Below are 14,862 nucleotides of genomic sequence, written 5' to 3'. Positions count from 1 at the left end.
TCCTATCAGACTTGAAGGCTGAAACCAAGATGGGCTTTTGAGCTAGTCTCTAACGGAAGTCTAGGTTTTTCTCCCAGGCAAGAAGACCCCAATTTTACTCTTTTTTAGGATGTTCCCCTTTTTAAAAAAATGCAACATCCAGTATCTTAGGAGATGAGTTGTTGGCGTTAGTGCTTTTGGAAGATACAGTGCTTAGCTTAAGCAGTTTCCATAATTATGAAAGTATGCACATATTTGATATTTTATAGATACCAAGTGGAATACCTTCCTTCAAATTCTATTTGTTTCTTATTTATAAATCCCTATTCTTCTGTAATTTTGTTCCTATCCTAATGTTAGGAAAGAACAAAATGTCTAAAAAATGCATGCCAAATGACAAATTCATATAGTAAGAACAACTCCAAATAATATTCATTCTTTCTTTAGTCCATTTCTGAATTATATCTTTTGCTGATAAAGGATATGATTTCTGATGTTAACTGAATTTCTCTGATCTCAAAGAAATTGGGAAATTTATTATTCTTAATGCAGAATAATAAAATATGGAAGAAGGAGGGAAATTTGGGTAGCAAGTAAGAGATAGAAAAGTGGTATTACTTTATTGCAATTTTCAGGAACAAAACTAACTTGAGTTTACTTTTTCTATGTGGTTTTAAACAGCTTTAAAGAACTAGCTTCATGTTTATTGTATGTATCTTTACATTCCTTCCCAGTATTCCAGATTCCAATGCCAGAAATACCAGGTCAACTTTAAAAAGGTTTTATCTTTCTTGTATAATTCCATTTTAACTTCTTTCTAAATAAGATGTAGAAAAAAATCTATAATTTAACAAACTCTTATGTATAACATTATTTTTAAATGTAAATAATGTTGTATACTATAGCTAAAATACTACTCAAGCTAAAAAATAATACAGAATATGTTTAAAATAAAAGCTGAGTAGGCCATTAAAATAGGTATTGTAAGCTGAATTCAGATCTGATAGAGTTTCCTGCATAATTTCCAACTGACAGAGAAGCATCACAACTGGCTTATATCAGCACTCTTTTCCTAAGAGCAAATGCATGCATAATTGCTAAAAATGCAAAATTAAGAACATTTGAAGTCCCAATTTCAAGATGAAAAGTAGCATATGCTTTATATTTTTATTTAGCATCCTAATCCATTTATTTCTTACTGGAAAATAGAATAATTGAGCACTGTTTTTCTAAAAATGTCTAAGTGAACTTAAGAAATTTAAATCACAAACTATTAAAAGTAAAAGCATATTCAGTTGTTTAAAGGACAGTCAAATGTGAAGAGAATTTATGAGACTTCACGATCTAGCCTCAACTTCACCTCCTCAGGTCAGGACCCCAGCGACACAGAACTCATTTCACTTTGCTAAACTTTTATGCTCTTGGGTAATTATGAGCTTTTGTAGTTGCTCTGTGCTGTGACTGAAACATTTTCCCCACTCCAGGATCACTGTCCTTCCCCAACTCATCCTTCACTGAATGAACCTTGAATGTTTTTCCTTGAGAAATCTTTCACCAGACGCCAAAATCTAGTTTGCTTCCCTTCCCGAATTACTACTCTGTATGCTTACAAAAGCCATTTTATAATTTTCTCTTCTTAATTTATCCTGTGCTAAGACAACCAAAGATATTATCAGTTTTCCATAGTCCCCAAGCCTTAATTCAGTGCCTGGAAAATTGTAGAGAGTGGTCAGTAAAATTCATCTTAAAAGTGGTGATTGTATAAGTTAGGTCGCTCTACCAACCATTACAGAGGATATAAAATATCCTGACTTCAGAAAGGATAACTATGGTAAAGAAGGTGAGCCTTGTTCACCGCTAGATTAAGTAGGAGATGATATAGTTTAATTCCTCAGTGTTAGGTAGAAGCAAAGAGTTGTGGAATTCCAAAGAAGGGGAAACCATTTCTGGCCTAATAAGGCTTCAAAGAGGATTTAACATTTCAAAGACAGGTAATATATTATTAATTATTAAAAATTATTTTTTTCAATATTCACTTTTGGACAGATTAACTTTCAGTCTATTTTCTTCATCTGCTTATGATATGAAATATGAATTATTTCATATCATATTTTATATTTTTCTTTTTAAAACTTCATAATATAGCATGAGCATTTTCCTCACTTTATTAAATATGCAATTGTAATATCATGTTTAATTGCTGAATAACTGCTTCATGGAAATACCATAACGTATTTAACCAAATCCCTAATGTTGGACATCTTGCCTATTTGACAATTTTCATTGTTATTCACAATACCATAGTGGATACACATGAAGTTATATTGTTGCATAAACTGATTACTTCCATAGCAATATTTGTATATAGGGTTTTTATATTCTTATTACTTTTCAATCTTAATTGTTAAATTATATTGGGTAGCCTTTTCTTCATCCTTTCATCAGCATTATCATGCTGCTTAAATTTATATTTTTAAAAATGCTACTACCGTTAAATTTTTTTCATATGCTTATTGATTTGGTATTTAAATGAATTACCTGTTAGTAATCTCTTCAATTTTTCTAAAGAATTCTAGGACTATACCTCTTTTTATTAATGTGTAAAAATTCTTTGTTCAGAGAGGATATATATGCCCTTTACCAAATATTAATACAAATTACATAAAAGATAAGTTGTATCTATTTGTCTTAAAAATGATCTACTGAGTAGTGTTTCTTCCTTTTACTCCACCTACATGGAAGTATTTATTCATTTTCTAATATATTTTAAATACTATTTGCTTTGCAAAAAAAGGTGATTATAAATTGTTATTAATGAATCCACCACATAAAGTGAAGACTAAAGTCATCACATAAAATTATATATTAGGATTCACATTTTACACATAAAAAAGCAGGTTGTCTTTTTTTTTTTTTTTTTTTTTTTAAGGAAATGGTATTTTGTCTCCCAGAACACTGTGACTAGTTCAGGTCATACAGGTGTTTCTGTGTGTTTAGGTTTGGGTTTGAGTTCCTCAGTCAGGTGTATCTTGCTTATTTCCTTAAATTCCCAAGAGAAAAAGACAAATTACTTCACTTGTTTTTTTTTTTTTTTTTTTTTTTTTAATTTTCTACCCAAAAAGAAATTCTAATTCTGCCTCCTTTCTTGTCTACATGAAATGGGCTGAACCACCAAAAGGAAAATCTAATGTTCACATTTATTATTTTCTTGGGCCAACCCTAATCTTCCAGCTTTCTGTTTCTTCTTCTGAGCTGCTGTTACAATGGAAGGTCTCTTACCTCATAGAATAGGGATGGCGATATCAATCCAATGAAATATTTGGTTATAGGGGGATGTCATAAAGAATAAGTACATGCTTTAAATACTTTATCTTTGATAAAATATGTAAATATTAAGGCACTTGCAAATTTAGATGAAACACTTAGGACTTTTCTTTGAGTACAATCCCAGTGCCTGGAGTTCGACATTATCTTTCTTTTATAACTTCATCTATAAAACATCTTCAATTTTTCTAGTTTGAGTGTCTTTTTAATGTGATAACTTTAAGATACTTAAAAAGCTCTGTTGGAGTGCAAGATTCTCCTGAACACTTACAGTTTTTTCCCCCAGACTGATTAAATTGTATCTCATTGATAGCAATGTGTTAAGGTTTGCCTACACTGGTCTTTCCAAATAATTCAATTTAGTGTTCATACATGAGCCAAATTCATTTTTGTTTTATGTAGTATATATTTCAATTGCCTAATTAAAAAATAGTGCAGTAGAAATACAGAGGTTTGGAACATAGAATTCAGCAAATTTGAGCAGGAATGTAAGGCATAAAATAGGAATCAGTCGGTATAATGTACAGGAGAAACAGCATTTATTAAATGAAAGACTTACTTGAGCAGAGATTGCTTAACAAAATTCCTAATGAAACTGTAGTATTTTTCTAAAGAAATTGTGGTAATATCCGACATCATTGGATGTCTAAGTGTCACATGCTGTTTTCATGTAATAACTCATATAAGCCCAACCCTATGAGATAAGTACTTTTATCACATCTGTTTTATAGATGGGAAGAACTGATATACAGAGAGGTTAAGTGACTTGTCTAAGGTCGCACTGCTGTGTGGTTTACCCGAGTTTATGCTGCTAATAAGTACACTCTCCTTCCTGCACTCTGTTTTCTTCTCTTTTACAGCATTCTTCCAGCCTGCTTTGGTTCCTCCTTTCTTTATTAGTAACCTCATAATAAAGTGAGGGATCATTGTGCAAATACTAGTCTTATTATAATGAGAAGTATTTATCTTCTCATACTGAGAAACATAAATTCAGATAAGGGAGACATGTGAATCTAGGCCATTTTGGTTGTAAAAAGTAAATTGCAAGCTTATTTACTTTGTAACTCAATTATAAAGTAGAAAAATACTGCAAAATGACCTAGGAAGTAACAGAAGTTACTACCAGGCAGGTAAGGTTTAGGATCATTCTGAGGTCTGACTGCTTTACTTATTTTATATTTCTGACGGCAAGAGAATTAATTATTTTCCCACAATTAATTTTCAGGATTTATCCTTTAAACTCATTTTAATGTTTATTTTCATGTCGTAAATCTCTCCTGAATGATTTAATTAGGTAAGTGCTTTAATACTGAACATCCTTTAGGAATTTTCCTCCCAGTTCTCATTTGATAATACTATATCCATATTCTACTCTAGTTGGACAAAGGTGAGGCAATCGAGGCATGTCAAACACAAAACTGAGGGAGGCACGCACTGCTGGGTATTGACCTTGCATTTGCACTGCCAGGAAAGTGAGAGCATCCTTGAATGGAGTTCCCTTGGCATCCCATCCGCCTTATCCTAGTCTCAGACCTGTATCAGAATTTGCAATGTCATAGCTTAAACTTTTCAATATTTTTTTTTCTAGGATGAAGTATATTTTTAGCCCACTTACCAGATGTTGAATCTAAAATTTAGAGAGGTTAGGGAAAGTCCTAGGGTAGTTATTAAAAAGTGGCATGGTAGACCTCAAGCCTCTTGATTATAATTTAGTAAATTTTCAGATAGTTGAAATTTTAGAAATCACCTTTTAGATGCAGACTATGAACCACACACACACACACACACACACACACACACACGCACAAATGACTACAGATTTGCATTCTCCAGCTAAGATATTAGGGGCTACAGCATGGACTGCCAAGGAATGAGTAATTCTCAACGGTTCTCAGAGAACCACACCCAAATTACGTGATCCGTGTCCTTTCTGCTTTTCCAAGCTATTTTTTCGCACTCTTTATCTTTGGCCCCCGACACAGTATCCTCTGTCCTTTGGCTGCTCAAAGTCTCCCACTCCAGCTCTTATCTAAGATGCACTCTTCACTGAAATGCTTCTGCTCCGAAGCACCACTTTATGACTCACCCAGGTGAAATCTTCATACCTTTAACCGGTGCTGAAGAGAAAGGAATCTGAATACTTGGCCCTCTGTGCATGGGCTTGCTTGTAAAATCAACTTGTTGAAACCTACACTAATGTCTAAATGTTTGGGTTGTGCAGAAGCTATTTTGTGAGTTCCTTCACCAGATTCTAGAGCAGGCAGTGCGCCTCACAAGTAAAACTTGAAGATCAAAGGAGAACGACTAACATACAACTTAGGAAACGTTGCCAACCATACTTTAGAAGATTGCCCTGCATATATACTTACTTTGCATGTAAAGCTAAAGATAAAATCAATGGCTTCCAGCATCTTGCGTATTCCACAATATGATGATAAACTGGTAAATATACACTTTAAGATAAACCGTGAAAGAGATTATACAGGTATGAATTCCAGTATGAGATAATACTGGTCAAGTTTCTTGTAGAAGGAGGAAGCTGTTAATTATTTGGATTCACAGTTAAGATAGAAGCTACAGAAATCATTGTAAAAGGAGACTGGCTTAAATGAATTTCCTCTCAGGTACTTACCACCTGAGAGGAAATTCATTTAAAATAGCTCATTTTGAACAAACAGCACAGCCACTCAGGCAAAGCACTGTGGTCACTGGGTATAAAGGGCATGTGACACATGAGTATGACACATGAGTTTTTAGTATAGTACACTCCTCACACACAAAGTTTATAAAAGCTATTTATTCCAAGTGATTTAATGATTCATACACTCATGTGCCTCTTTGTTTATAATGAGCACCATTCCCAAAAGCTGGGAGTAGAGGGAAGGGGCTCTTAGTAACATGGATGACCTGTGTATTCTAAATACAGTTTATAGGTGTGCATAGTTTTATAGGGGAAAAATTCAGATATACTCTAAATTCCAAAACGGTAGGAAAGTGAGAATTTTTTTTACCATACAAATTTTGCACATATGATGACTATCCTCTGGGATTTTTTTAAGCTCTACACCCAGTGTGGGGCACTACTTAACTCCCCTTTGTTACTCAACTATATATATAAATGCTCATTCTATATTACTCATTACTTGTATATATAATTCTCTAATGAAATTTCTCATTTATTGATTTATACTCAATTTAGTTTATATGTAATTATTTTTCAAATTATACTGAATTACATAATTTGTAAGAGAAGGAAAATTAACATGTATACTATATGTGTTGGTAGAAGAGGCCAGAGTGATTTATGGTGGAGGCTTATGTTGGTGCATCAACTTAGCTACTTCAGATTCTAGACCCCTTCCAAAACAAGTAGTAAGCAATGCATAGAATATTAATTCCATTGTAACTATAGGATGGACATATTTGCAGAAGCTTGCTCTGTTCATAAGGATTTCCCAGTGAAATAGTGGAATTTAATAGGAAGTGGTTCCCAGGGGCCATTATCATCAACAAAATGTCTGATCTGTATGTTACTGACTGGACTTTAGTTTAGAAATTGTACATCATTCAGTGTCTAGAACAAGTATCATGGGTTATCTTATTTAGAAAGCAAATGAGACTTTATAAAAGAATAGTGCCTGCTGGAGGGAATTTTGTATATATATATATATATATCATGTTCTTCTCTGTAATCGTATAGCACACTGCTGAGAAATTAGGAAGCCTAGCTTTTTTAATTTCTAACAATATTTAGCAAGGTTGAAAAAATACCCTTTATTAAATTAAAAATAGCATTTCACTTCTTTTTTCTCTATAAGAATATAAGAACACAACATACCTACTGAATTGTAAAAGGAAGAAATCATTTGGGAAAAGCTGATATTACTTTCCAGACACGTGATGATAGTGCTTTCAGCTTTGTATTGACAACAAATTTTCTTTTTTCAAGGACATTGAAGAATCAAACCTTTGTGAATGAAATATTGGTAATCACACAGCAAAGTACCTGTGCCTTTGTTTTCTGAAGAAAAAACAAATACGTTCCTCCACAGATCAAATGTAATCAGTTCTTCATGATTGAAAAAAAAAAAATGGATCCAATAGCTACATACCTTTGCAATGCAAATTGTGATTTAGCCTTTTTCCCGATTAATAATTGCAGGAGTATCATCTTAAATCTATCCCACATGAGCTTCACAGCATGCCTCTTTCTATCTAATCTTTTTTAAGTAGAAGAAAAAGGGAGCTCTGAGCAAACCAGCAATGCTGTCTCTCCTGTGCATGCCATAGAGGCAAGAGCATGTCGTGTTGCTGTTAACTTACAGTCCTGCTGCCTTTCTTCTTTACCACTGCTTCCCTCCTGTGGACCCCGCCGCTTCCCCTGAACCGCCTCACTAGCCTTCAGGCAACGTTTGGGTGACCCATGAAGAAATGGAAAATCTTGCCGCTCCAGCGAAAACGGTTAGTCTTATCTTACGCCTTTGTTGAACATGAAGAGACGTTATTTTGCTGCTGTTTGGGTGAAAAACTATCTTGTTTGTGACAGATCAGAGTAATGGGTATGTTGACATAGTGATATGCATGAAAACCAACATTTTCATGAAGGTTTTATTTTACTGCACTTGGATATTAAAAAAAAAGAACTTTAATGTTTATTTTTGAGAGAGAGACAGACAGAGTGTGAGTGGGGGAGGGGCAGAGAAAGAGGGAGACAAGGAATCTAAAGCAGGCTCCAGGCTCTGAGCTGTCAGCACAGCGGGGCTCGAACTCACCGACCGTGAGATCATGACCTGATCCGAAGTCGGTCACTCAACCAGCTGAGCCACCCAGGCACCCCAAGAATTTAAAAACACTTTTTTATCCATTTTGCGACATTGGGAATTTTTTAGTAACAGATATCACTTAGTATTGGGCATATTCACAGGTAGTACATGTTACCCTACCCAATTAAAAGAGTGTGAGTGAGGGAGCCACAGAGAGACGGGGAAAGAGAAAACCCCAAGCAGGCTCTGCACTGTCAGCACAGAGCCAGACACAGGGCTTAATCTCACAAACCGTGAGCCAAAATCAAGAGTTGGATGCTTACCTGACTGAGCCACCCAGGTGCCCCTGAATACTCATTTTTAATGGAATAATTTAGTTTCTTGTACTTTACCAATACAGAGCTTAAACCAGCCCCTCCCCAAAATGTTCTGTTCATTTGATTTTCAAATACAGGCTTGAAAAGGTTTTTTTTTGTGACTTTGATTAATTGTCAGCTTTTAACACTATAATGTTATATGTAGTCATTTTTCATTTAAAGTAACAAAGTTAAGTATGTCATATATTTTATTCTTAGCAGCTTCTTTTAATTTAATGTCCTTTTGGTTTTATCCATATTCAAAAAATCAACTATCTACTTTATGAAGGGCAAAAATGCCAATGTTTCCTAATTACATTTCTAGTTCAATTTGTTGTGTTTGGTTTTATTGTTGTTTAATTTTGTTTGTTGTTGACCGTTGCTGAAATCTACTGGATTACCACAAAGCTTTGTTAGAGGGAAAAAAGTTACTTTTTGCACATGAATTTATATAAGATTTCTTTATTTTAAATGTATGTGTGTATATGTGTATGTATATATGCATATATGTGTATTGTATATTTGTATACATATAATCAGAAATTTTTATTATAGCTGATTACGTTTGGAAAACTACATACTTTTAAGAATGAAAAGTTTTGGAATGACCAAATCAAATGTACCATGAAAACCCCATATGTCATATGTGTGTATATTTAACTGGAATTAACTAGAAACCATGTAGTTGTCCTTGTAGTTGCCCTTGAACTGCTAAACTGATTGCTGTGGATTTGAATAAGGATCCATGTATTTATCTATTTATGTCATAATTAACATTTTCAATAACAAGTTTGCTTCTGCTAGATAAATTTTACTGTCTTCATTTGAGATTAATTTATATTTATCTGCTTTATTAATCATTTTCTGCTGCTAACACAGAAAGAATCTGAGGAAGGAAGCTGGGCCCAGGTAGGAAATTCATATGCTTTAAATACCATTTAGTACACTATGAGGATATAAAGTAAGAAACTGTAGTATGTCCTAATATTATAAACCTTCACTTAGCTTAGGATTAGGCTAATAGGTATATTTGAATTTATTATGTGTAATACTATATATGTCTTCTTAAAATCACCATATTTTGCAGAGAAAATGATTATCATTTCATATGTGGCCTCTTTCGGAAAGGGAAATTATCTCTCTCTTTTCCAAAGAATGAACTATAATTTAAATGTCTCTCAAATCGCCCCTGAATATATTTAATCAGGAGTCATTCAAGTTGGATATATAAAAGGGGGGAGGCATTAAAAAAAAACCGTATTAAACATCCGCTTTAAAGTATAACGGAAAGTGTGGGAGGACTGGGGTCAGAGGAACATGTGTCAGCAATGTGACTGCAAGTCAGAACTGACGTCTGTTAATTGAGATGGCGCTATGACGCAAGCATATGGACTTTGAACAAGTCTGTACGTTTGCAAGGGAGCTGAACATTTGTCAGCATTTCCACGTGACGCACAACTGAAAAGAATGAATGCGTGGAATAGCGCATGTGAATCAGACCTCTGGCTGGAAGGAAAATTTTGGCAGTATTGATTGCTAGGACCTGTATTTAAACATTCCGTAAATTAGGGTGGCATTTGGTTTTGATTTTGCTTTGAATTTCATCATTTTCAAGAATACACAAAAGAAAGGGAGCACCTAAGATTTTCAGTAGAAATACATCTTATGGTCGCAATTGTGAATTTGTTGTACCATAAAAAACTGAATCAAAGACACAGTAAAGTTAATAGATAGTAGTAGTCCTTTTTAAAAATAGGTTTAGAGAGGATGGTTGACTTTAGTTTTCATTTTGGCTGTTATGAGCAATGTTTGGTTAGATGACTTTGTTCATATTGTTATATTAAAGAATTAGATTATTTGTCTTTATTTTTTTATCATATCCTGCTTCTAAAATACAGAACCTATACTGATTGATTTCTCAAAAGAGACTGATTCTTTCCAATGATCTTTCTGGAATACTGGCTGCATGCTTCACTAGATAACAACATGGTCCACACAAAGCTTCAGCATTCTGTCTCTCTAGCCTTGTTGCTCCTTTCTTTATTTGTTTACCGAGGTTTCTATTTTCACATTGAGATTTGCCATTATACCATAACAATGGTAGTAGTATCCTCGAAGAGAAGGAAATGGTGGTCAGTATTAGCTGACAGATAAAAATAAATTAAATAAACCTATCTATATAAAGAATTTTTAAGCTAAGCATTTATATTATACCCTTAATTTGATTTTTTAATTTAAAAGTGCATGTTTGTATAGAATGTAATTTCTTTTGAGAATATAAAGTGAAAACGGTTATTTTCTAGAGGTGGGTACCATGATACATGTACCCAGAGTTCCATTTGATACCAAATTAAATCAAATACTTAGAGTCTAAGTATTATTTTTGCTTTTGTCCTATATATCATAGTAATTAAATGTCAGTTATAATAATATACAGTATCCTCCTATTACCATCTCATTTTTTTGGCTAAGAAACTTGACTGCTATAAAACAATTCTAGTGTCCGGTTTTTCTACAGACGCTGGCATATGGAGATATGAACCACGAGTGGATTGGAAACGAATGGCTTCCCAGCCTGGGGTTACCTCAATACAGAAGTTATTTTATGGAATGCTTGGTAGATGCAAGAATGTTAGATCACCTAACAAAAAAAGATCTCCGTGTCCATTTAAAAATGGTGGATAGTTTCCATCGGTAGGTTTTTTTTTCAAACAGTAATTAAAATGAAACAAATAAGGTATACCTTACTAAAACAAAAAGAGATGTCTAGGAAATAGAGAATGTGTGCTATTCAAGACATCTGTGTACATATACTTGGCAAAATATTTTCATGCAGCAAATTGCAGGGACTATCTAATGTAGAGCTGTGTATGTACTATGAGCCCAAAGTTTATGGAACTGCATATATACACAATTCTCATTCAACATAAATCTTTTTTTTCTTTAAGAAATTCCATGTTTGTGATTTGTATCTACGTATGTTTTTATATTAGAAAATTATTTAATAAGAATTTTAAAATTAAGTCAGTTGCAACTCTTAATATATGTGGTTACCAATTATATAATTTAGATATATACTAGAAAAAATTTGAGAAGGAATTCTCTGAAGACAAATTCTTTTGTTCTCATAAGAAGCTTTTAATATATTTTTGCTTCTTTGTGTATTAATTCTCAGAAAAAAATACTGAATGGATTGTGAGGCAGCTATAAGCACACAGATGAATAAAATGCAACCTCTCTTTTCAGGTAGTTTACCATCTAGGGGGGTAAAAAGAAGCTTGTTATAATATCATGTCATAAATGTCATGCTGATATCTTTGTAGGTTATGTGAAAAATTGTCAGCTGGATTATGATTCTTTTTTGTTTCAATTTTTTATTTAAATTCCAGTTAACATATAGTGTAATATTAGTTTCAGGAGTAGAATGTAGTGATTCATCACTTACGTTTAACACCCAGTGCTCATCACAAGTACCCTCCTTAATGTCCATCTCCCAGATAGCCCATCCCTACCCAACTCCCTTCCAGCAATCTTCAGTTTGTTCTCTGTAGTTAAGAGTTTGTTTTATGGTTTCATATATAGATTATTATGATGGTAAATTAATACATATAAATCTAGGTTATTTGGCTTATAAAACCCTATTTGATTACATCCTATCCAACATTTAATTAGTGACTGAAATAAAAAAGTTATAAATATCAGATATGTTGATGACATAAAGATAGGATAAAGAGATAACAATCGGACCTCTTTGATTAAACTTATGGAGATGTTTTGAATCTTAACACAGTTGTTGATACTGTTGGGTTAAACTTAGTAGAGATAAATATGGTATAAATTTAAATACCATTAAAATGCTAGATGGGGAATCCATGATTTAAAAGTAGATCAAGTGAAGAAAGATACAATATATAGATGGCACTAAAATCTCAGTTTTGTTTAATGGATTTACAGGGCATATTTAGATTGTGGTTTTGGCAGATACAATAAAAGTCTATCATGTGGTGAAATGACAACAAGAAACTGTATTAATTTATGGGCATTAAATTGTTACTGATAGGTAAAATCCCAGTGGAAAAGTTGAAAAAATTGAAGACATTTAGCTTGAATAAGGGTAGACTTTATATGTTTTCCCATGTTTTGATATTATTACATGTTGGCAGAGTAATATTTGCTCTGTTGAACATGTACTTTTCTAGTTCAGATGTGTAGGTAGTAGGGTGAATGATTTCTGTCCAAAAGAAAGCTCTGTATAACTCTCATTTGCCATATAGGATACACATTGTTAGGTAGTGAGTTCCTTGTCACTGAACATTTAGGCCCTCAAATTTTGTGTGGTTGTATTAGATATTTGAATACTAAAATCTTTGATGGCATATTTGTGCCTATTTTCCATTCTTCACTAGATTGACTTTTTTTAAATCTATGGGGGTTTTTTAAGCTTATTTATTTATTTTGAGTTGGGGAGGAGAGGCAGAGAGAGGGAGAGAGAATCCCAAGCAGGCTCCACACTGTCAGCACAGAACCTCATGCAGGGCTCAAACTCAGGAACTGTGAGATCACTGTCTGAGCCGAAATCAAAAGTCAGATGCTTAACTGACTGAGCCACCCAGGCATCCCACTAGATTGACTTTTAATTGCTTTACGTTATGGTAAAAATGATTATTACAATGGTCAAATTTTTTAATGTGTATTTATTTTTGAGAGAGAGAGAAAGCACACAACGAATGCAAGTGGGAGAGGGACAGAGAGAGGGAGACAGAGCTTGGAAGTTTCTCTGCATTGACAGTAGAGAGCCCAGTGTGGGGCTCCAGCTCACAAACTGTGAGATCGTGAGTGAGTCAAAGTCAGACACTTAACCGACTGAGCCACTCCGACGCCTCAAGTTTTGTTTTTTTTTTTTTTAATAAAAATTACTGAAACAGCAGGGTTCTTTTTGTTCTGGGAAATATACAAGCTTCATCTCTGCACCATGCCTAATTCAGACTTAAAGCAGGTAGTACTGACTACACAGTGCATCCCGCTGTCTTTCTGGCCCAGTTTTTCATCTCACAGATGCTAAAGTAATAATAATATGTATCATCTTTCTGGTACTGTTTTATATTACCTATAAAAACTTGGCAGAAATTAGCCAAAAGCCATTGGTTTAACCTCAAGCTGCCTAATGTCTATGACTGTCATTACATTAGTATTTTCTGTTTTTCCGCTGAATTAGTTTGCTGGAGCTACCATAACAAAATACCACAGACTGGGTAGCGTAAACCACAGAAATGTATTTTCTCACAGTTCTGGAATCTAGAGATCCAAGACAAAGGCATCAGCACAATTGGTTTCTTCTTGGCTTGCAAATGGCTGCCTTCTTGTTGCATCCTTAACATGGTGTTTCCTCTGTGTGTGCACCCCTGATTTCTCTGTATGTCCAACTTTCCTCTTCTTGTGAAAACACCCACCAGTGAGACTGGAATAATACCCACCCTATGGGCTTTATTTTAACTTAATTACCTTTTTAAAAACACTATCTTCAAATATGTTCACGTTTGAAATACTGGGGATTAAGGCTTGGACATTTGAATTTGGGGGAACATAATTCAGCCCATAACACTTGGAATTTTTTTCCAGTTTCCTCCGATTCTGAAATATTTTAACTCAACATTGTCCTTATTAAAATGAAAGGCTTAGAAATGCATAGAGTGCTTCGGCATTACCTGGCCAGTGTGTATGTCTAAATTTGTGTGTATTTCTAAACCAGAAATCACTAATAAGCCTAGATAGTTTTCTTTTCCTATTGCACTCTGTCACATCCTTTATATCTATATCACCATGTCTTCCCCTTTCCTCTCTCTGAACATCTCTAGTTTCTGGATTTGCTTCTTATGTTCATGGCAGTTGTCCTTTTTCTGCCCTTTATTTTCACAACATTGACCCCTTAATTGGTTGCCCTGTTCCTAGGTTTACCTATTTTCTCTCTCTCTGATTTTGCTACCAGGTTAGCCTTCTTAAACTGAAATGATCATTTTGGTCTAAGGAAGACTAACCCGATAGCAAATGTTATTATGATCATCTCTTTCCCTGTGAAACCATTCAGTGCTTCTCAATCACCTGCATGTGTTCCGCGCTTTCGCTGAATGCAAGCTTTCCTTAATGTTACCCCGTTTTGTTACCCCGTGTATATGTCCCCATATTCCTCCTTACTTCCTATCATGGATTCCCAACACTGTACAGTATGTCTGACTATCACCACACATTTAAAATTTCATTGGCGGGGCTCCTGGGTGGCGCAGTCGGTTGAGCGTCCGACTTCGGCCAGGTCACGATCTCTCGGTCCGTGAGTTCGAGCCCCGCGTCGGGCTCTGGGCTGATGACGGCTCGGAGCCTGGAGCCTGTTTCCGATTCTGTGTCTCCCTCTCTCTCAGCCCCTCCCCCATTCATGCTCTGTCTCT

General features: G+C 34.5%; 1 protein-coding gene across 21 annotated transcripts in view; it reads left to right on the top strand.

The window, feature by feature from the left end:
• The window catches only part of PPFIA2 (PTPRF interacting protein alpha 2), a 477,637-nt gene that overhangs the window by 445,934 nt on the left and 16,841 nt on the right, over positions 1–14,862 (top strand). For 12 of the 21 annotated variants that reach the window (XM_045464340.1, XM_045464361.1, XM_045464352.1 and 9 more), the window contains 3 exons: positions 7,702–7,764; positions 9,302–9,331; positions 10,923–11,116. In XM_045464340.1, the coding sequence (XP_045320296.1) occupies positions 7,702–7,764; positions 9,302–9,331; positions 10,923–11,116 (287 nt within the window). The other 9 variants (XM_045464362.1, XM_045464359.1, XM_045464351.1 and 6 more) reach the window with 3 other exon arrangements.

This window comes from Leopardus geoffroyi, chromosome B4, assembly GCF_018350155.1.
Source record: "Leopardus geoffroyi isolate Oge1 chromosome B4, O.geoffroyi_Oge1_pat1.0, whole genome shotgun sequence".
Classification (NCBI taxonomy): Eukaryota; Metazoa; Chordata; class Mammalia; order Carnivora; family Felidae; genus Leopardus; species Leopardus geoffroyi.
This window is presented reverse-complemented; position numbering and strand designations above follow the sequence as displayed.